This window comes from Lepidochelys olivacea (assembly GCF_965140295.1).
Source record: "Lepidochelys olivacea isolate rLepOli2 genome assembly, chromosome: 8".
Lineage (NCBI taxonomy): Eukaryota > Metazoa > Chordata > Testudines > Cheloniidae > Lepidochelys > Lepidochelys olivacea.
In genome coordinates this window covers 6,397,399-6,419,641 of record NC_140418.1, presented here as the reverse complement: position 1 = coordinate 6,419,641, position 22,243 = coordinate 6,397,399, and the positions used below count along the sequence as shown (strand labels likewise).

At 53.5% G+C, this 22,243-nt stretch overlaps 1 protein-coding gene across 1 annotated transcript; it reads left to right on the top strand.

The window, feature by feature from the left end:
- Positions 1 to 7,744: 7,744 nt before the first annotated feature.
- Positions 7,745 to 21,022, top strand: GM2A (ganglioside GM2 activator). The gene is made up of 4 exons (XM_084636751.1): positions 7,745 to 8,170; positions 12,724 to 12,876; positions 15,837 to 16,019; positions 17,300 to 21,022. The coding sequence occupies exons 1-4, from the start codon at positions 8,057 to 8,059 to the stop codon at positions 17,453 to 17,455; spliced, it is 606 nt and encodes a 201-aa protein (XP_084492877.1). The 5' UTR covers positions 7,745 to 8,056; the 3' UTR covers positions 17,456 to 21,022.
- Positions 21,023 to 22,243: the final 1,221 nt, after the last annotated feature.

Sequence of the window (22,243 nt, the reverse complement as noted above, 5' to 3'; positions counted from 1 at the left end):
TACTGCTCTCATGAACACAAAAGTGGTCTTTGGAACTGACTGTCTCATGCAAGGTCTGTATCTGGGCATTGATCTGTACTGTCGGGAACACCTTTACCTTGGCAGGGAAGTGCACTAAACGACCAGCTCTAACAACTCTGACTCAATTAAGGCTCCACCCTCCTTGCCCGCAGAATCTGTAAGCAGATGCCATCTGCTGCTTAGCGCCGATCCCTGGTCAGTTCCCAGCTTCCCAGCGTGTCCGTTCCCACCTCGCGGCTTGTGGAGCTGGAGGGCTGGTCTCACCCCGTCGGTCAGGATTCATGGTGACCCGGCGACGGTTTTGCGGTGAATGCGGGCTTGGATCCATGTTTGGCTCTCGTTCTCTGGGCTGCTCTCGCCTGCTGCTCGGCGCACGCTACTCGTTGTAATACGATAACTATGTTGGATGTGCTGATAGGCCAGGCTTCCTGTGCTGGGCAGCAGCATGGCAGGGAGTGTTATGGTTACTGAGTGCAGTTACAACACATGTTTGCTTTTAAAATACTGCCATTTAAATCAGGGGCCTTGGGCCAGATTAGGTTACATCCCCGCAGGCCCTCCCCTCAGCGAGGCGGTTGGCTCTGCACTGGTGCCTGGTGGAGAGCTGGTTCGCAGTGTAACTTTGCTGCACCAAAGATCTCTGCATTTCACTGGCAGTAAATCATTATGAAACCTCGCCTGTGCGGGCTACACAGGATGTGTCCTCACTGGCGAGATTTCGCTTTTCAGGTCTGTTTCCTATGTGGCTTCCCCTGGTCCAATGTACTTGGAGTTTACTCCTTCCTCAGACAGCCATTTAAAGGGGATTCAGTGTCTTTCGGTGCATGCATTTTGGTGCAGGGAAACAGTCACTTTAGGAACATAGGAATTGCCAGATGGGTCAGATCCAAGATTCATCCAGTCCCATATCCTGTCTCTGACGCTGGTCAGGACCAGATGCTGCAGGGGAAGGCGTAAGAACCCTATGGTAACAGATGTGGGGTAATCTGTTCCCTCTCCTCCCCCACATTAGGCCTCATCATGGTCTCTAATAGTTGGAGATGAGCAAGATGAGCAGAAGCCCTGAAGCACAAAGCACCTTCTAACACCTTCCTGTCCCCGCTCACTCCAGGATCCCCAGAGCTACAGAGAGCGCCTCCCGCTCATGGGCCCATGGGACTGTTTCTTGGAGATGGAACACACCCCTTTCGGGGAGGTGGGAGATCTGTGAGCAGAGGTGTTCTCTCCCCATGCAGATCACAAGGGCACAATCTGGCACTCACTTATTTTGATTGTTGCTATCTGATAAATGGCTGCGTTTCACAATGGGCTGATTCTCGAGCTGTGGCCGCGGCATCACAAGAGTTGTCAGATTCACTCCTGGTAGGGAAGGCGGGGAGAGGGTTTGGTTTGTTTTTTCCATGTTTCTGTCATTCAAAATGGGCTGGAGAGATTTGCACAGAGCAAAGGGACCTAAAAGTGGCTGGAGATGGCCCCTGGAGGATACCCTGCCCTCTGCCCAAAGGGCCTTCCAGAGTGGGCACAGGGGTTCTGTACCAGCCCTGCTCTCAGCTCCCTGGGGGCATGGCATCATGCATGGCACTATGGGTATGTGCGTACTGCAGTCACAAGGTGTGATTGCCCCTGGAGCTGACATACCCGAGTAGCTAGCTCGGGTCCCGGAGCAGTGATGCTGTGGCAGAGCGCCTTTCAAGCGAGGGCCGTGCGACCATGCCTGGAGCCCTGCATAATTACTCGCAAGGCTACGACTTTACTCTGCGGGGACCTGAACTAGAAGCCAACAGACAATGGGAGGGAGGGTGAGGAGAGCACAGCAGGGGCCCATGGGCATGCGGACGGGTTACATGCACAATTTGCCAGGGTGAGGCCTTTTTTGACAGGCTATAAATAAACAAGATATTAAGGCTGTCACTGATCTCCGCTGGCTGCTTACCGAGCCTGCCTATGTTTATGGGTTTTGTCCAACCAGCTGAGATGCTGCAACTTTGACTGAGCACGTGAGTTTTCAGAAGGCCAGTCGGCCCGAGTAAGAGCTCAGGCCCACCGGAAATAGGCCCACAGATTCCTGCAGATGGAAACTGTGGAGTCTTCTAAGGCCTCAGGGCAAGTGTGGCTCTGGTTTTGGGCTGGGGTGGTGATTTCAGAGCCTTCCTGTCATTCTGGGGGAATAAGCTGTGTTTTTGCAAAAGGTGGGGAGAGGAGAAAGCCAAAGCCAGTCACCTGTGTTCCTTTTCTGCTCTCTCTTTTTAACGGCAAAAAGGACAAAAATAATTAAGTAAAAAAAAAAAGAAGAAGAAAGAGAGGATGAAATTCACTTTGCTTACAAAGAGCAATAAGCTAGGCTTGCACAAGGTGAAAAGCACAAGGCTTAGGGCAAAATCCAGCCCCCCTTCCCTCCTCCCCCGAACCTGGGGACAGGGATCTAGTTTCAAATGTTGGTCTTGGACACAAGTGAACTGAGTGTGGTGTTCTCAGCCTAGCCACCGGTACAGAATTGGTCACAGCATGGAGCCACCATACACTCTCCATCTCTGCTCAAGAGGGGCCTAGAATGAGAGGAACGCGGGTGCTGTGCATCAGGACTGGGGGCGCTGGCAGAGCCGCATGGAGTCTCAGGACTGTAATCCGACAGGTATGGCAGGCCAGGGGTGAGGCGCGCTGGCAGAGCCCTGTGGAGAGGACGCTGACGTGGCTGACTAACCCCTACCGTGGTGGCTTCTGCCTCGGTCTAATGACAGGTCAGTTGCGGGGTGTGGCCGGCCCAGGCACAGGGCCACTTCCCAGGTGAGCTCTCTGCACGCTAAGGGGCTTCCCTGGTAGCTCTTGGGCCCTGAGCATGAAAACCGATCCATGCTGGGTAGCTTACACTTTCTCGCCCCTCCTGCCAAGGGCATGGGAAGATCAGGGCTGCCTCAAGGGGTGGGTGGGAGGAACAGGTCCCTGGGCCTGCTGCTATTTATTCCTCAGCCCTAAGCCACTGTAGGATGATAAGTGAAGCAGTTGTCGTTGCCTGGCTGGTGTGGGGCGAGGTAATACGTTCCAGGCACCCCTCCCTGGTCACCCCCCTCCACATCCCCCCGCGCTCCCGCACGCAGGCGCTTGTTCGGCTGATGACTAAATAAGGACGAGCTGCAAACCCAGGGCTGCTAAAAATAGAGCTCCGCCAAGAGCTCTGCTGACCTTCGGGACCCTTCCCCTACCGGAGTCAGTGACTGGGCGTGTAAACTGGGGCCATTCGGAACATTGCTCCCCCTCCTCGCGGCCGCACATGCAGCTCCGCAGCCAGAGCAGGCAGCCGGTCGCGCTGGGGCTGATCTGCCAGGGAAGGAGGGAGGCACCTAGGGACAACTGCATCTCCCCTCCAGTCTCCAGCCCCCCCCCCGCCCCCTTCAGAGAGTGGAGAGGGCAGCGGTGGCTGCACCCGCATCTCCAACAGCTCCTGGGGGTGTTTCTCGGACGCGTGGGGATTAATTCTAATGCTCAACGCGCTTGCAGATCTGCCGACACCGGCAAAGCGCAGAGCACATTTGTCACTGATCACTATCGGCTGGATGTCACTTATCTTCATTTCTTTCTTCGCCGCATCGTTCTGCATGCTGGGGGCGGGGCAACTATTGAGCAAATAAATGTGAAGTCCCACAGTGCTGTTTCTTACCCCCTTCCTGAGCTACCCACCCAGACGATGCTCCATTCTCTTGGAAAGCAGCTAGGACAGTTAAAGGAGAGGATGGGTGTGTGGGTGCTGGGAGTTCCAAGGAGTTCCTCTAAATGTGAGAAATAAACCCCACCATTAGTGGGGCTGGAGCACAGCAAACTTGCATCAGAGACACCCGGGAAGAACTAAGAGTCTCTGTGTAGGTGCGTGCATGTCCCATTCTTGGGAGGTTCGTCATTCCAGATCTCCCACCTCCGAAGCTCCCACTCTCTAGCACAGGCAGATTATCTGAAGCCTAGAAATGCACAGCGGGTCCCTGATGGGGTAGGTCCCACAAACAGAGCAGCAGGTGAGAAGGAGGCAGGGACTTCAGGGAATGGCCTTTTCTCCAGCAGGAACACATGTAAGCAGCTGCAAGGAGCAAGGCAGTTAGCCTGGTCCGGTAACCAGGCGGTTCCCCGGCCACTACTCTATTCGTTTACAATGCTGTAGACTGTGTGATCGTGAGGGCTGTGAGCATCTCCATGTGCCCTTCTAACATCCGCACTCTCAGAATGTGTAAGAACTGGACTGGGCTTCAGCTCAGACATCTACGTGGCCATTCCAGTGAGGAAGGACTATTTGGGGAAGCATTTGCAGGATCAGGTGTACAAGCAGCCCCCTGATGCTTCGGTGAAGTACTCGTCTAGAGTATTGTATTTATACCAGGCCTTTGCTTTGCATGGTGATTCATAGAAATGTAGGAAAACGTGGTTCCTGCCCCAAAGAACTTATAATGCAAATGAACAAATGTGGATTATGTTGTTTTCATTGCTGAATTTTCTCTTTTCTTCCTGTAAACTTTCTACTCCTTCACCTGGGTCTCTCTCTCTCTCTCTCTGAAAGTCTTTGTAATTTTTATGACAGACATGTGAACTAGGCGTCGTTGGCTCAAACATTCGTTTGTCGTTGTCACATTCTAGATTTACTTTGTTATCTGCACAACGCAATGTTTTCTCCGGATATAATTTTGCTCTTCAGGAGGCTGCTGGGGCTTTTCTCTTTTTCTTTTCTTTATGTGTGTGAGTTTGTTATTTGTCCTATGAAATGTTTTGCTGATAGAGATAGACCCAATTCCCAACCCCAAACCCAAGCACCCTGAAATTCAGGGATGGTCGAGATCTGCATCCCTATGTGGTGGCTGGAGCCATTTAAAAGGTAAAGAATGGCAGAAAGAGTCACTTTCTTTCGAACTTTATTTAGACTGCAGACACTGATCCACCAGATACGCACACACGCGCTAACCCAAAACCTTAAAACACCTTCCGAAATCTTGCATTTCCGTTGTGGGATCTATTATACATTGTGTCAACTGGGGAACTGCGCCTCTCAGGGATCTTTCTGTACCCATCAGGCTGCAGGGAAAAGCATCCCCTGGGTGCAGGACTGTGACGGGCTGGTGATGGTAAAGCCTGGAGTCGAATGCAGCAGGGTGTCAGTGACTGGTCACTGCTGAGTATGACTTATGCTGTACAGAGACATGGGCAGTAGCTGCATCCACCGGTGACATTACATAAGGTGAGTCAACACAGATGTGCTCCTAAGCCTCATTCTGTACAGGCCATGCCGGGCTCGCTGTGTTGGCTGCGACATGCAGTGGCGGAGCTAATGGGGGTGACCTTTAAGTGTATGTGTGGTGCCTTTTCAAGCACATTATGCAATTGAGAAAGAAGGTGTACCGGGGGCTGCAGAGTGAGCCCACCCTGCATGCACCCATCAGCAGCGGCTCAGGTCCTGGCCACGGGGCTGGGCCCAGCTCCCTGCTCCAAGGTGTTGCAGCTCCACGATTCGGCCTGGCTGCCTCTCTGTCATGACAGGGGGTGGCTGAGCCAAACCTGAACGGTGCTGTGACCCCAGGGGCCAGGTCGCAAAGCCCGGAGTGGGGAGCGGGGAGCGGGGCCAAGCCCTGCAGGACGGGAGACATTGCTGCTGGGTGAGTGTGGGGTGGGCTCACTCTCCAGCCCACTCACACTGACCCATTCCCCTCTCCCCCATTTGCCAGACCTGGGTCCGCAGCTGGAGACATGGTGCTGCTGTAGCTTTTGTGGCAATCATACACACCGCGTGGAACGCCCAGGCCTCAGCTCTGTATCTATACATTTCGTCTAGCTGGAGGCCAGTCCGCACTGCAGGGTGACAGTCGGTGTGTTGTCTCCAGAGGGATCGGGGAAGAGGCCTTGGAGAGAGGGTACCCACTGCCTTAGCATGGAGAGGTTGATTCAACTGCGTGAGCAGGCGCCAGAATGAGGGTGTTCCCCACATCTGAGAGAGACGCAGCTCAGCTGGTTCTGCAGAGCCCTCCACCCATCCCAATGCCAGTATGGATATTACGTTATCAGCATTGCACCAAATTCATCGGCTAAACATACCCCCAGGGAAGATATCACAACCACTTCCCAGACATGACTAAGCCTTTAATAGGTGCCCTGTGCGTCACAATCTACAGTCAGGTAAGACTCTCTCATCCCTTCCACCCATTCCCTGGGCACTTGCATTGCAGCTACTCCCCCGGTTTGTTGCAAGGAAAGATGTTCCATCCCACAGAGCACTTTCTTCTTGCTTTTATGGTAAGGAGAAGGGCCCAAGCCACAAAACATGAGTCTGGATCATGAACCCCTCAAAGTTGGGGGCTGTTTGGATCCCAGGGTTTTGGTTTGGCCCGATATAAAGACAAAGATAATTGTGTTTGGGTTAAATAACTTTGTGGGTGTTCAGATCCCGGCCCACCTCTCTTACATAAGGTCATGGAGGTGCAGCTAGTCGGAGCCTGTGCTGATTGCCTGACCTTCACCAAGTGCCTTACGCTGCCAATTTTAACCTCCTTGCTGCTGGGCTCTGCTGGACCCCCCGCTCAGAATGAGATATCCTTGGAGTGCCCGCCTTGACACCACAGTGGCGATGGGCCTGCTGGAATTCTGGACATGCATTTTGCTGTATGTACCTCAAGCACTGAGAAGTTAAAAAAAATAAAAGCTCCAAACTCTTCAGCACAGAACTGGACTGTCCCCTTCCTGTTGAAATCCTCTCCCGGTTCACACAGATTCTGGGAAACCTGCCTTTTGTATGGATCCTCACCACCTGCCCCTCCCTTTCCTCCACATCTTCCCTAACTGGTATATTGCTGCCCAGACACTTTGCCTCTGTCTGCACGGAACAAACCCACACAGCTGGGAAAAGTTCTGTGGCCCTTTTGGACAGATTTGGAGGGGTTGGCTAAGGGTTCTAAGCCTCAGGTTTGGAGATACCAACACTCCTCAGGTAGATAAACGGATTAGCTTTTTACACAACATGCTGTTAACCTGTGGAACTCCTGCCACTATATATCATTGACACCAAGAGTTTAGCAGGATTTAAAACAGGATTAGATATTGAGATGACTAACACCATCCATAGTGACATTATATAGGATAAAGCAACCATTAATTGACTGAATGAAGTGAGCTGTAGCTCACGAAAGCTTATGCTCTAATAAATTGGTTAGTCTCTAAGGTGCCACAAGTCCCCCTGCTCTTTTTACAGATACAGACTAACAGGGCTGCTACTCTGAAACCTGTCATTAATTGACTGGGGCTAGGAAAAATACATCGTATGGGCAGGTGTCCATGATGCGTGTTCCCCTGGAGCATCGGGTACAGGTCCCTGTGAGAGACAGGACACTGGGCTAGGCAGGCCACGGTGAGAGACAGGACACTGGGCTAGGCAGGCCATCGGTCTCGCTCAGTAGGACTGTTCGGGGAGTCCTGTGTCGTCCGGTATCATTGGCAGGGGCCCTTGTGCCCAGACCAGTGCCGGCACCGTGGCCCTGGTTCCCGTGTGCCTGTGGGTGCCCACCTGCGGTCTCTTGTCTTCTACTTAGACTGCAAACTCTTTGGGGCAGGGACTGCCTGGCGTTGTGGCTACACAGCGCCGAGCGGGGCCCTGGTCCCTGCCTGACGCTGCTGGAAGCAAGAAGTGAGCCGGTGGTAGGGGAGGCAGGGCAGGCGGACAGGGAGCTGCCTTAGCTCAGCCCTTCTTTGCCAGCAGAGGGCAGGGCCCCTTTCCCTGCATCCATTCCCGGCTGAGCGGCGCCTGCTTCCCCGTCCCAGCGCCCTGCGCCGCCTGCCCGGGGCTGAACCAGACCCACCCGAAAGAGGAAGCGACAGGCGGCTGAGCAGCGAGGAGGCGAGCAGCGGCTGGGGCGAGAACGGCCGAGCCAGCCGCATTCCGCCGCCGCCGCCCCCTGCCCGTCCCGCTCCGGCACCCAGACCCCGCCGCAGCCCGGCTGCCCCGGCCTCCGGAGCGGAGCCTCTCCGCCTCCCTTCCCGGCTCCCGCCCGCGGGGCTTCAGCCTGCCCCGGCAGCGATGCTGGCCCTGGTCCTGGCTCTCTGTGCCCTGCAGCTGTGCCCAGCCGTGCGGGGCGGCCGGTGGGGGCAGCCTTTCCTGGTGGAGGGGCCGCCGTCCCGGAGGCTGAGCAAGGTAAGGGGGCTTCACCCCACTGGGGGACGGGTCAGGGGCTCTGGCGTGGGGCAGACGCAGGTTCCTAAGGGCCCATGAGCACTAGCCCACACGTGCCAAGTGCGGGAGCCTGCGAGTGTCCTGACTGCCTGGGGTGGGCTGGCCTGTGTGGACGGAGAGCCGGGCCGGGGAGCGGGGTCCCAGCCCTGGGCAGCAGCCAGGGCGGGAGAGCTGGGTGGGAAATGGTTTTCCTGCCTGGCCAGGATTTTCAAGGTCTCCAGAAAGGGTCCCCTCCTGCATCGGGACCAGGAGCCTAAATCACCAAAGGTTTCGCAGACCAAGGGAGTGGGAGAAAAATTCCCATCAGGTCAGTGGAGACGTCTTGTTTCGATCATTTCCATGTGTTTCGATTCTGATCTTTGACATAGTTTAATACCTTTTTGGGGGTATAAATTAACTAACCATTTGGAAGGAAAAGTCAAGTGTGGTTTTAATGAAAAGCCCTTTCCAAGAGCCGGCTCTGTATCGTTATTATTTCTGAAGGCCGACGGGGAGCAGGGACTCAGCGTGAGGGGTGGGACTGCATACCCTTGGCAGCATGGGGCTATACGCCGATTCCTGTCCCCAGGAGAGCAGTGGTGCACGCTGGCCTGGATTCCGATGGGCGTAGCACCCTGCTTGCTTGCCCGGCCCGCCCATGTGTGGGAGCAGGGCTGTTTGCCAGCCTGTAACCCGGTGCTGCTAACAATGAGCTCGAATCCCTGTGGCTCTGCACCTTGTGGAGTTGTTTACACCTGTGCCAAGCAGATGTGAATTGCTGCTGTCCTGATGGGGCAGTGCACCGAGCTCCTGTTGCATGGGTACAAATGATGGCACCAGGTGGGGAATCAGACCCCAAAGGCTTTGCCCTTCTGTGAGCTGGCACTGCCTGTGTCCATGGCCAGAGAGGGTCTCAGTAGTGGTGGTTTGGTGACATGGATGCTTGTCCACCAGGAGCTGGACCAAGGTCCCTCAGCCATACCCGCATACTATGGATAACTGTAGCCTGAGCTGTTCCTAATGGCTGTCCCATTCTTTACCCATCTCCTGGAGTCCGCCTTGCCATTTGGACCATAGCTCAGACATGAAGTAGATTGCAATGTTATTGAATCTGTACAATAACAGCCCTGTGACCGCAAGAGAGCCAGCACAGAGGCCGGGCTCAGGAGCTGCTTTAGCTGGGCCCTGCCCAACTTTCAGTTCTCATTTTGTTCTTTTAAATGTCAGTTCTGCTTTTGCAGCAACCACCTCACCAGCCAAGGTCATGAAAAGTTGGAGCTGGTTCTGTGGGTGTGAGAGATCTCCCCAGAGCCAGAGGCTCTGTCCAAAAACTCAAGGTTAGGCAGATAAGCATGTAACTCTTTGCACAGAGGCTGCAGAACGGACATGGATGCATGAGCTGAGGGGTGCAGCTTGGGAAGGGAGGTGCAGAGATGTGTGTAACCCCCCTTTATGCTCTGCTGATATGGGGCTGTGCTTTGGATTTGTCTCAGCCTAAAATTCGGCAGCTTTAGGCCTGTTCTAAGTGACGCCGGTTGGCAGTGACCCCCAAGGAGCCCAGAAAGGAGCAAGGATTGCTGGGGCTGGCTTGCAGGGTGGAGCGATAGTGTGGAAGAGCTGCTACGCTGGCATTACACCTCATTGATGTGAACCCCCCAGGCCGGCTATGCCCGGGCTAGAGCCACTCCGGGCTGCCAGCATGGCGTGAAGTCACCTGGGTGCAGGGAACAGTCTGGGTTGACAGCTTTCAGTTCGGCCAGATTCAGACAGAGGCGTAGCAGCGCATGGCTCCCTTTCCCGCTCCTGTCTCCCGAGCCATCGTGATCCCCAGCCTTCGAATGCAGGACTTGGAGGTGAAAGGCTCAGTGTCGGTCATGTACCCCTGAGTCTGGCTCTTGCTTTAACTGTTGCCTCCTGTCCCACAGATCCGCTTGCAGCAAGCAGCCAGAGGCCACATACAAGCTGTAGTAGATAGATGGGAAAGGATGTGGACCCTGGAAAGGGAGTTGGCTAGTGCTGGGCGTTGGTAAGATGAAGCCAGGCTAGTGCAATGGGCATTTTGCTATTGGCTTATGCCAAAGGACTAGGGGCACCAGGTGTGTCTGCTGAAAAGAAGGAGACCTTCATCTCCCCATGGGGTTTCCGAAACGGTGCTCTGCTAAGCCAAATACAGCAAGAGTAAAAGCTGTTATCATTTGGAGCATGCCCAGTAGGGTTCTGAGCCATGTGTGAGCACAGGACGGGGTTTCAGTGTGTGGCAAACCATTATGCAAGAGCATCTAGTCCAAAGCAAACATTGAATCGATGCCTGGTTCGCTTTTATACTGAGGCCACTTTCCACCGCCGTGGCAGTGAAAAGGGGCATTCAATGGGAGTAAGTGCCTGGGATTTTAGTGTCCCATTATCTGAGCTATAACTGGTGGAAACAGCATTTCCGTACTTTTCCATATAGCCTCCACCTGTCAGAACAATTACTCTGTGCTCCTTCTGAGCTCACATTGGTCAGTTCAGTACTATCCCCTCCCAGGGAGCTGGGCTTGTTTTAGTTATCCAGGAGGACAAAACCTTGTCTCTTGCTTGTTCAGACGTGTGTTTGCACTCAAACTAAGTAAACGGCTTTAGTGATAAAGTTTCAGACTGGACCTGGGCTTTTGTCCCTTCCCGGGGACATGTGCCTTTGATATGGCTGGAGAAATGTTATTTAGAAGTAGCAGAGTTATCCATGACTCAGACTTAGGCACTCTGAGTCGGCAGCACAAGATGTTCCATGGAAATGCTAAGCAGCCCACGATCTGGGTGGCCGTACACCTCTGACTGCCAGAACCTGGGCCTGAATGGCTGGAGATGGACCACTTAATAATTGCCCCATTCTGTTCATTCCCTCTGACACATCTGGCACCAGCCACGGTCAGAAGATAGGATACTGGCCTAGACTGACCATTGGTTTGACCCAGTGTGGCCATTCTTATGTTCTTATATTGGAGGTGTGAATCTATAGAAATACACCCACTCCAGCAGAATGCCACATGCTGAAATTTACTAGGACTAGACAGAGGTGAGCTACTGGGACAAGTTCTCCTCTTGGTGACATGTTGGCAATCCCACTGACATTAGTGGGATGGCACCGACAGTAAATCAGAGGGGTTGCCCCCACAGAACCAGTCTGTCCCATTACGGGAGCAAGGTATGCTGGTGAGTCCATGGGAGGGGATGCCCAATGCAGCTGTTGTTGCCTCTGCTGTAGCTGCCTGTGGATAAATAGACGTTGGTTTCGAATGGTTTGTCTACACATACAAGTTGCACTGGTTTGAATTAAATTGGTTTTAATTTGATTTAGCCCCAGTCGTGCACACAAAGTTGTGTTGGTTTGAACTGGAGGTGTGACTTTATACCAGTTCAGTTAAACCAGTGCAGTTTTGTGCATGGATGCTCTTATACCATCTTAAATCTGCCTTATATTGGTGTAATTTGTGTTGGTAAATTTACAGGTACAAGCTGAACTGATCGAACCAGTTTTAATCTAATATAAGAGTCTGTGCACAAAAGTTGGTGCATTGGTGTAACAAAACTGATTTAAGTGACACTGGTACGTCTGTGTGTAGATAAACCCGTACGGCAAACCACTGTAGATACTCTTCTGGTGGTTTAGCTTGCACCTGTTAATTTACCGACACCAGCTAACCTGGTATTAAACCAGATTTAAATCAGTTTAAGACTGTCCACACACAAAACTGCACTGGTTTAACTAAATCAGTATGAAACCACACCTTCAAGTACACTGGTGCTACTGTGTGTGTAGACTAGGCCATACATACTCAGTTCAGAACCTGTTAATAAAACAAGCCTTCTGAGTTTCAGAGTCTAGTGTTTGTTGGTGACGTCACTGGCAAATGTGCTATTTCTAGACACATGTTAAATCTGGGAGATGCACGTTTTTCAAGCATTATTAAGCATTATTCAAGAGGAAGCTTGGAAATGCCAGATAGAGGTGCATGTGCTGGGCTCAAATGTATTAAAAGACTTTATAATTATTGCCTGAGGTGGAGAGTTTCTAAAATGCCTGATGGATTTAGGATCCCAGAAGCAATAGCATTTGTGCTCCTAAATCCCTTGGGAGCTTTTGAAAATCTCTCCTGAAATGTTAGTACAGTGTTACTATTTCTTCAGCCTTTGACTGCATGCTTTAAAAGCTCCTTTCCCCCCCCCCCCCGTGAATGTCATCAGTAAGTGTGTGTGTGTGTGTGTGAAATGGATGGAGTTCTCTGCCCCCACAATAGAATTCTGAGGGTCTGTCACACTCCAGAACTCTGAAGTGCAGCTGCCGTCTCTCCTGCTGTGAAGGGCTGGAGGGGACTCCTTTCAGAGCCCCTCACGAACCCACTGGAGCACCTTCCCTCCTGCGGCAGCCTATGGTGTTTCTGGGGAACATGACAACTGAGTCTCCTTGGCATGCCAGCTCAGAGTGCTGCTCCCAGGCCAGCCAGCCCAGCTGAGTGCAGAGACTGTTTAACCCTTTCCTTCTCTGAATCCTGTAGGTTGGTGGCTTCTCCTGGGAGAACTGTGGCAATGGGACCGATCCCTTTGTGATTAAGAGTCTGTCCGTAACCCCGGACCCGATCCACATCCCCGGGGACCTGAAAGTCAGCGTGGCGGTTTCCAGTGGTGTTGACATCGTCTCACCTCTGAAGGTATGTGAAAAGGGCAAGCCCGCCAGAGAGGCCTGTTCAGACACAGGATCTGTCCATTAACGTGCTGTGGAGTGTTGGGAAAGAACGTGCCAAAAGCAACCATAACACCTGTCCCCGGTGGCCTTTCAATTCTCCGCAATGCCCAAGAGGTGTGAATAAACGGGGATTGTAGACCTGGGGCGGGTTTCCGGCCCCAGACCTTCCACTGCTGCAGTCAGTTTCCAGGGCCCAGAGTTTCTTATTCCTAGCAATATTTGCTGCTGGGGGACCGAAGGCTGGCTTGGTCTGTGCACGGTCTGTCTGTTGAGCTGCAGCTTTTTACTAAAATGGATCAGTGCAACCCCTAGGATGGATGCAGTTACAGCGGCAGAAAGGTGCTCGTACCACAATAGCTATTCCCCTTCCCTTCAGGAAAGTTAAAGCAGCCCATTTATTTGTGTGGAGTCACTCCCTTGTGACTTCCCAGCCCCTCTCCGCGGCCCCCCGGGCCCAGCCTGGGAAGTGGAACTAGGTAAGATCCAAGCTGCTCCCACCTCCTGCTCCCTGGAGCAACCTGGCGGTGTCTGTGTTAGGCTGGGGTGATGAATGAGTCTTGGACTCGCCGCTGAGGGAACGCAGCCAAGTCTGAGGAAGACGGGCACCGAAACTGCCGCGGCCTGATTGGCAAATCCTGGACACCCGCAGATCCCAGCGAAGCCAGCGGGAGCTGCTGAGCGCTCAGCACCTTTGAGAATAAGGGTTTTAGATGTGGAGAGCTCCAATGGGGGCTGTTTCCTTGATCTTTCCTCGCCCAGGTGGGGAACGATTTCACCGAGCTAAAGGCCACAAAGGGGTGTTCAGAGAAAGAAAAGAATGAGGCAACATGGGGAGGGAGAGAGAGGGAGGGAACACAGAAGCAATGAGAAGGGGGATGCGGGCGGGGGGAGCAGAGAGATGGGAGACCCTGTTTGGGGGAGTCAGATTAAGGTCAGGAGGAGGGGAAGAGACAAGGGGAAACCTTCATTGGAAGATGAAGTGAGAGAAGAGGAAGGGGTGGGGGAGGGATAGGACTCCAGGAGATGCGGAGAGGCAGGTGGGAGATACCTTTCTACCAGGCAACCTCCCCCTCCCCCGCCCGCCCGCCCCAGAACATGGGACATGGGGAGCAGACCTATTATCCACCCCCAACTGCCAGGCTAGGCTCCTGATTGCGGAGACGCCGATAACGAACATAATCACTTCCTTAAAGCTCCTCCCCATGTGCACAGCACCCACTGCAGCTGGGAGGCTGGGGGCCTCCTGAGCCCACACGCCTTCCTGGGACCCACGGCAGAGGGTCTGGCCTTTAGAGATTGTGACACGCACCGCCCAGGCAGCAAACACGGCTGAGAGGTGGGCATTGCAGGGCGTCTGCCCCTTGCAGGGGCGGGATTGCTATGGCGAAGGGCTGCTGGTGGCAAGGGCTGAAAGCGGAAGGGCTGCTGGTGGCAAGGGCTGAAAGCGGAAGGGCTGCTAGTGGCGAGGGCTGAAAGCGGAAGGGCTGCTGGTGGCAAGGGCTGAAAGCGGAAGGGCAGCTGGTGGCAAGTTCCCCAACCATGCAAGCTGGATCATATGATGGTGTGGGCGGCAAGGGGCGGCAGGCCTCGCTACAGGGCTCCCTTCCCATCAGTGACACTGTGAGCCCCGGCCCACCCTTTTTCCGTGTCAGTGAGGCGGGCGAGGGCTTGGCTAGATGAGGGCAGTTACACCTGCTGTGCCCTGGGCCCTGATCTGCAGGGGCAGGACTCTCCCATCCGGTCTCTGATGCAGGGTGTTAACCAGCAGGCAGCCCCGCCTGCAGAGCCAGTGCTGACGGGGCGATGTTATGATCATTTCCCAAGAGGGTGCGTAGCGAGTGATAGCAGGCCTGATTCTCCCCTGCCCTTGACATCTGGGCACGATCACTGCCAGCGCTGGGCTGAGCCAGTGGGAATTCCCCTTTGCTAGCATGGCACACCCAACTACCTCTGGCATAAACGAGGACGCGGGGTGTGACGCTGCTGTGGCCCTGTCCTGGCTGCAGCCGGCAGAGGGACGACTGCTGGGCTTCACTGGGGATGCTAGGGCAGGACGAAACCAGGGCCAACTCAAGGCCACAGCTGCAATTGCAGAAGTTACAGAAGAACTAGCCCGCCTTTCACCCCTGTTTACCAAGTGCCTCCTGTCCCTCAGCCGAGCAGCTGCAAGGGTAACAAACACCCAGCAAGGCGAAAGGGGAATTGCTGCCCAGGACGGTACATTTCTGTTCCGCTTCTTTTATTTAGTGGTATGTGGCTCTGGATCAACTTTCTGCAGCTCCTTGTGGTGTTTTAGCACGCTCATGCCAAAGAATCAGAGCGGGTCAAATTCTGCCCTGGAGTTTGGAGGGAGCTGTGTGCCGGCATCTCCAAGGGCAAGACTTTGCAGCCTTTACTGCTGTTCCCAGTGCTGTTATTTCATGTTTGTGTTGTGGTAATGCTTGGAAGTTGCCTAGATCGATGTCCTGCTGTGTTAGGGGCTCTGCAGAGAGATAGTGAGGGTTTACAATCTAGGTAAAGTCATGTGTTTTTTCGGGAACAGAATTAAAGAGGAAGATGGGTCTCCGTTGAGCTGTTCTGAATAGGAAACCTACAGCCCAGTGATGGCTTTCTCAGGTGTTGTTGATCCTAAATGTCTCTTGCATTGTGCCCTAAGTACTCAGCACTTTGCAGACACAGGGCTGGTTTCCGATCTGTCAGTCTGGAGTAGCACCAGTTCCTTCAGTTTAGGAAGGTGCATTTCCTGCCTGGAAGAGCTTACAGTCTAAAACCACCAAGAGAAACCAAGACATGGGCCAACCTGTCAGGAAAGCTGGTGTATGGTAAGGTTACAGAGGAAGGCTTCCTGGAGGAGGGGAAGGTTGGAGGGGAGACCGTACCAGCTGGGATTCTCTGGTATGTGAAGTGTGCAATCCTTTGTCCCAGGCGGTGTTTACTGTGGAAAAGAAGGTAGTTGACATATGGATAAAGGTCCCCTGTCTGGACGAGATCGGGAGCTGCACGTACAATGGCCTTTGCGGAATCCTGGACAACGTCATCCCCCCCGGAACTCCATGCCCCGAGCCCCTGCTCAGCTATGGCATCCCCTGTCACTGCCCCTTCAAACAGGTAAGTGCTAAGCCAGCTGTTCTCCTCATGTTCCTTGTCAGGACCCCTGCTTCCCGTCTAGCCAAGAGCCAGCAGGGAACCTCCTGTCACATAGTGACATGGAAAGGGCAGGGTGGTCACAACCCCTAAGTCCAGGACCCCTGCTCAGCATGGCAGCCCTCCTCTCCCCTTGCCCTCTCAGTCAGCTGTCTGTGTGCTGGGGAAGGGGCTTTGTGAGCACTTGGAAGAGAGAGAATAGAAACCGGCTGCTGAGAGAAGGGGTAGTTAGAGGGCATCCTGTCTGTTGGCTGGATTCAGCATTGCCTTGCAGCCCGTGGGTCAGGTCAGAGGAACTGGCCGTTGTTGGAGACCGGGTCCTGAACTAGATGGACCTGTTCTGATCTGCTCTGACCCAATCTGAAGCACCCACTTTGCACACACGGTGCAAGGCAGTGGGGAATCAGGCAGAGTCTGGGTCCAGCAGGCCCACGCCAGGGAGGTCTGGGGCTTTGCCTCCCCATCCCTGGGGGCATTCTGTAGCCTTTGTGGGTCAGCAACGCAGGAAGGCCCCTGGCGTTGTGGGCTAGGCTGGGGGCGAGGGAGTCCCTGAGGACTGTCTCAGTCGCTGTGTGATCACTGGATCTTCTTGTGCTTCGACTGGCCTAAGAAGGATGGTTCCAGACGGATTTGATTGGGTGTCAGCTCGCTTTGATCGCTGTTGCCACCTGGGGGTTCCTTGTAACGTTGCTGGGAAACGCTGCCCCAAAGGTAGCTGGACTCGGTCCGGCCTGGGAAAATCTCCCTGATCAGGGGCAGGGAGTAACTTGCCTGCAGTGGTGAAGCTGGCTGGAATGGAGAAAGTCACCTTCCAGACACTGCCAGAGCCAGTCGTACTGAGCTCGCCCGGACCGTGGAAAGGGGGCCCGGGAATACAGGCAGAAACCCACAGATGCAGAGGTCTCTGCACCAGGCAGGTGGCTGAGAAGCAGAGAGGCTGAGCTGGAAATCACTGGGCAGTGGGCTGCAGGGCGCCCCCGGGGATGGGTGGGCAGCAAAAGACACCACTGGGGGAGTAATTAGTGATGAGTAATTATGGATATTCGAACATGCTTGATTTGTTCATCTTGATCATGACTGAAACTCCACAAGAGGTGCAGGGCAGGGAGCGGATGGGGGTAGAATCCGAAAGCTTGGTGGAGTCGCCCCTCAGTGGGCTTGTACTTTGGGGCAGGGGAAGCCAGTGGTGGGGTGAGGCGGGAGCTTCTGTGTGCTAACGTTTTGGCATCTGTTTCCCTCCTTAGGGCTCCTACTCCCTGCCAGCCAGTGAGTTCTACTTGCCTGTCATACAGCTGCCCTCCTGGCTGACTAATGGCGACTACCGCGTCCAGGTTGTCCTGAGCAACGGTGCCAAGCAGCTCGCCTGTGTCAAGGTGGCCTTGTCCCTCCACTCTGAGTGAGGCTGGCCAGCCCTGCCCGACCACAAGCCCGCCCCGTGATGAGACACACGCTGGAGCCGGTTGACAGCTCTCTTCCTCCTTCTGCTGCCTCTTGCTGCCATCTGCCCTCACACAGCTGCTGCTTCCCCTTTCCCGCCTCTCTTTGCCCTTTTCCCTCTCAGAAAAGGGGCCAATGGAAGGGGGGATGGCGCGGGAGAGAGGCCTTTGTCTTCTGTGCAGGGTGGACTTAGAGGTGGGCAAGGTTGGCAAATGGGTTGGGTCCCTCCTGATCCTGATTCAAAGCCTGTTGAAGTCAATAGGAGCCTTTCCAAGGGCTCCGGCCCCTAGTGAGGAGACTTAGAATCATAGAATCACAGAATATCAGGGTTGGAAGGGACCTCAGGAGGTCATCTAGTCCAACCCCCTGCTCAAAGCAGGACCAATTCTCAATTAAATCATGAGATTAAAGACTTGAGAGAGTCTTCATCACAGTCCCTACAATTGCAGCCCCACTTGTTGCATTTCCCAGTGGGGCTTCGATCCCTTCCCTCCACCCCTGTCCATGCTGTTCTGTAGAGCAGCGTCCCTCTCCTGGTCCAGGTCGGCTGTGCACCATTCCCCATGCCAGCTTTGGGCTGATCCACTGAAGTCAATAGAAACCCTCCCCCCAGCCCCTGTTGATTTCAGGCCCGTATGGATCAGGCCCATAGGGAGGCACATGGCACTAAACAGAACTTCCCATCGCAGTTGCTGTTTGATTCCCAGCTGCGCTTTGCTGGGGAATGCCCTGCACTGCAGCGCAATGTGCTGGATGGCCATATGGGTCTCTTCTGCCCGACTTCTCTGATCCTAGGAAATATCAGGTTAAACTGCTGGCTCAGGTCTAATGCCGAGTCTTTCTCGTCATATCCTAGTGGTGGCTCTAGCTTTCAGGAGCTCCGTTCCAGGCCAGAATGTCCCCCATGCACTCTCTCACCTTGAGAGAGTTGTATCGCTGTGCTACAAGCCAGCCTTATGGAGGGGGGTCTAGTTTGATTATTTTCCCACATATGTAATGAAATTGCATTCTTCGTGTTGCTTAACGCTCCCTTCTCCCCCCCTCCAGTCAGTAACAGTGGGAGGGCCCGTTAGCCCTCCAGCTGACTGGCTTAAAACAAAATGGGGTGTCACAATATTCCACACGTTGAGTGTCCTAGTTAACCTTGACCGTCCTAGGGGTTTTTGCCATCTGTTGGCTAGGGTGTGGGGCTGTTTTTGTTTGTCTGGGTTTTTTAAAAATATCACACAGGGAATTTTAGAAAAAAAAATTGAAAGAAGAAAGCAGAAATAAATAGTTCTTTTAAACAATCAGTTGGAAAAAGGAAAAGAGAGGCTTAGAGCTGGCCGCCCCTCTCTGCAATGTGGGGTTCGACTGCTGGTCACGAGTGCCGTCTTATATACTTTGAGGGTGTAAGCCCCCTCCAGGAAGGTGTGCCCCGACACTTGACTGGAGAGATGCACGCGCAGGTAGACTGATACGTTCATTCTTACTGGCCACTGCTGGAGACAGGATACTGGGCTAGATGGACCATGGTCTATCTTGGGGTGGCACTTCTTATGTTTCTGAGTCAACCTGGGCAGTAGCAGCAGGAGACCTGTCAACAGTAAGAGCTGTCCAGCTAGCACTGAATTCTCTGACAACAAATAAGCTTCCTAAACGGGACCACGCTGGACCGATCCATTCCGAAGAAGTCATTGCTTATGGTAATGTAAGGAGAGCCAGGAGGGTGGGCATTGCCAGCCAAAGAGGCAGATCTTCAACAGCATGGACATTATCTCTCTCCCATGTCTGCATTAAAAAATTAAAAGAGGGATAGAACAAGAAAACAATGTACTCATTCTCACTACCAGAGGACCAAATGACTCATTCTGCTCTGGGCTTCTGTTACTCTAAAAAGGATGTGGTTGTCACAGCTTGAACCAAAGGAACAATTTGGTTGGCTGGTGAGGATTCCAAGCAGTGTAATTACGAAACTGAAAATCACCCGACTGTGAACTTCTCGACCACAGTGTTAAAGTGACCATTTCATAAATGTGCTAACCCATGGTGAGGCAGGCCGTCACACTGCCATATCCTGGGCAGAGGACCAAATGAATTTAGAACCTCGTGAGTTTGCAGCCAGAATATTTAGCAGCTACAGCAAAGGAATGGTGCAACTCAAAATGTGCTGATCAGACTCTTTCTACAGGACGTGGTTCAAGGACGTTCGTCGGTCTTGACAGGCTTTAGGGAGAAGAGTCTCTGTTTGGCATAAATTGTTGTAGCTCAGGATGTGGCCCTGGAAATAGAGAGTCAGGACTCTAATCCGGTGTACCGTGAGCTGTTGATTTGTTCACTTTGGGTGCGATTCTGCACCGTTAATGGGAGCTTTGCCATTGATTTCAATGGGTATAGGATCAAATTGCTTGGGAGGTGTTTTTTCAGCACTGTAAGTCCCTGCCTCCCAATTCACATACTGGGCTGTCATTGCACCTGCAGATCCAGTTCAGTGCAGCTAACCCTAAGATGTGTGTAGAATACATAACCCAATCACTGCACACCCCGTCCCGTATTAGTGCAGTATATGTATACAATCATCAGAGAGGTGGCTGTGTTAGTCTATATCCACAGAAACAACGAGGAGTCCGGTGGCACCTTAAAGACTAACACATTTATTTGGGCATAAGCTTTCGTGGGTAGAAAACCCCACTTCTTCAGATGTATGGAGTACTTCTTCTAGGCATCTGAAGAAGTGGGTTTTTTACCCACGAAAGCTTATGCCCAAATAAATCTGTTAAGTCTTTAAGGTGCCACCGGACTCCTCGTTGTTTTTATGTATACAACTGTCGCTGTGTTAGCACACCTGAGGTGTGAGTGGATTCACACCATCACTGCACACCTGCTATTGCAGCTGAGGTGCATGTGTGTGCCATGCAATCCCTACCTTGTACCCTGTATTGTTACCATCGATTTGTGTGGATAAGACACTCTCACTGCACGCCCTCTCCTGTATTATTTTGTGCAAGACAGGTGTATATGACCTCATCAGTGCACACCTGTCCTGTGCTGTTGCGGTACATCACCACGTCCTCTGTCTTCCATTACTACCCTCTGAGCGTGCACATGTGACAGCCACTGCTCACTCTGCTCTGTATTACATCTGTGATGCATGTGTATGACACCCTAATAATACTACTTAGCAGCTGTGTAGGGCTGATCTTCAAAGCACTTTAGAAGCCTTAACTACTGAATGCCCGCAGTCCATGGGCTGGTGTGATAGTGATTAGCATTGGGCTAACGCACAATGTTTTGCACAGTCTGTGTGCCCATGACAGGTTTAAGAGACAAAGGCCTTTGGTCACCTTTCTGCTTTCTAAACTTGCTACGCTTTATAGCGACATCCTAACTGACAGTGGGTTTTGCTCTGCTCTGTTCTGTGTGGAGAAGCACTAACTATCCTGCCGATTCCTGCATCCTTACTGCTTAGCTGAAGCCTGCTGGTTTCTTGGGAGGCAGCGGCCCTTAGTGCTGGGGCCACAACGAGTGCTTAATAAATCTTTTTAACTGGAGGGTTGAGTCCTTCGCAGTGGTTCTTGGCCCGTCGGTAACTTTGGAACCTGTGATTTTCTTTATTTTAAATGTAAATGAAAATCTGGTGAGTTGGTTTGTTGCCCGTGATGGTCTGACAGCACTGGCTGGAGCGAGTGATAGTGGATTCCCCAGCTGGTCTGAGCTCCTATCCCAGGGGTGGGCAAACGACGGCCCAGGGGCTGCATCTGGCCCCCCAGATGTTTTACTCTGGCCCTCGAGCTCCCGCCGGGGAGCAGAGTCTGGGGTGTTCCCCTCTCCAGTCAGGAAGTGGGGTCTGGGCGTTGCCTCACTCTGCGTGGCTCCCGGAAGCAGCGGCATGTCCCCCCTCTGGCTCCTATGCGTAGGGGTAGCCAGGGGGCTCTGCACGCTGCCTCCGCCCCAAGCGCTGCCCCTGCAGCGTCCATTGGCTGTGCAGGCATTGCACAGAGCTGCCTGACCGCACCTCTGCGTAGGAGCCGGAGGGGGGACATGCTGCTGCTTCTGGGAGGTGCTTGAGGTAAACGCTGCCCAGAACCTGCACCCCTGACCCGCTCCCGCGCCCCAGCCTCCTGCCCCAGCCCTGATCCCGCTCCCACCCTCCAAACCCCTCAGCCTGGAGCACCCTCCTGAACTCCGAACCCCTCACCCCAGCCCCACCCCAGAGCCCTCACCCCCTCCCGCACCCTAACCCCCAATTTTGTGAGCATACATGGCCCACCATACAATTTCCATACCCAGATGTGGCCCTCGGGCCAAAAAGTTTGCCCACCCGTCCTATCCCAGGCTGCTGTCAGTGCATCTGACGTTGAACCTGCAGCGTTCCCTCGGCCTGGGCACTCACACAGCTGTATCAAAGGATCTCAGTAAAGAGGTGCAAAATCCCCCTCTTGATACATTGCTGGGCTTGGAAGGGCCCTGCATGTCAGGCAATTTGCATTTATCAGACTGCCTGGAGGAATTTTCCCCCAGCTTCCCCATATGTGGGCAGCAGAGGCAAGCATTTCCCAGCAGCTACTCTCACTAGATATTTCCCAGACCACTATGCCCCAGGGTCGTTGCTCCACGGACTCTCCGATTCAGATGTCACTTCACACAACTCTGAAGTGCTCATGCAATGCTCTGACCAGCATTGCCCAGAACGTGCCAGGCTGCCCTGTGCATGCTTTCCTCCCCATAATCCATCACTGGTATTGCTTAGACACAGGCCCCAGCCTATCCCT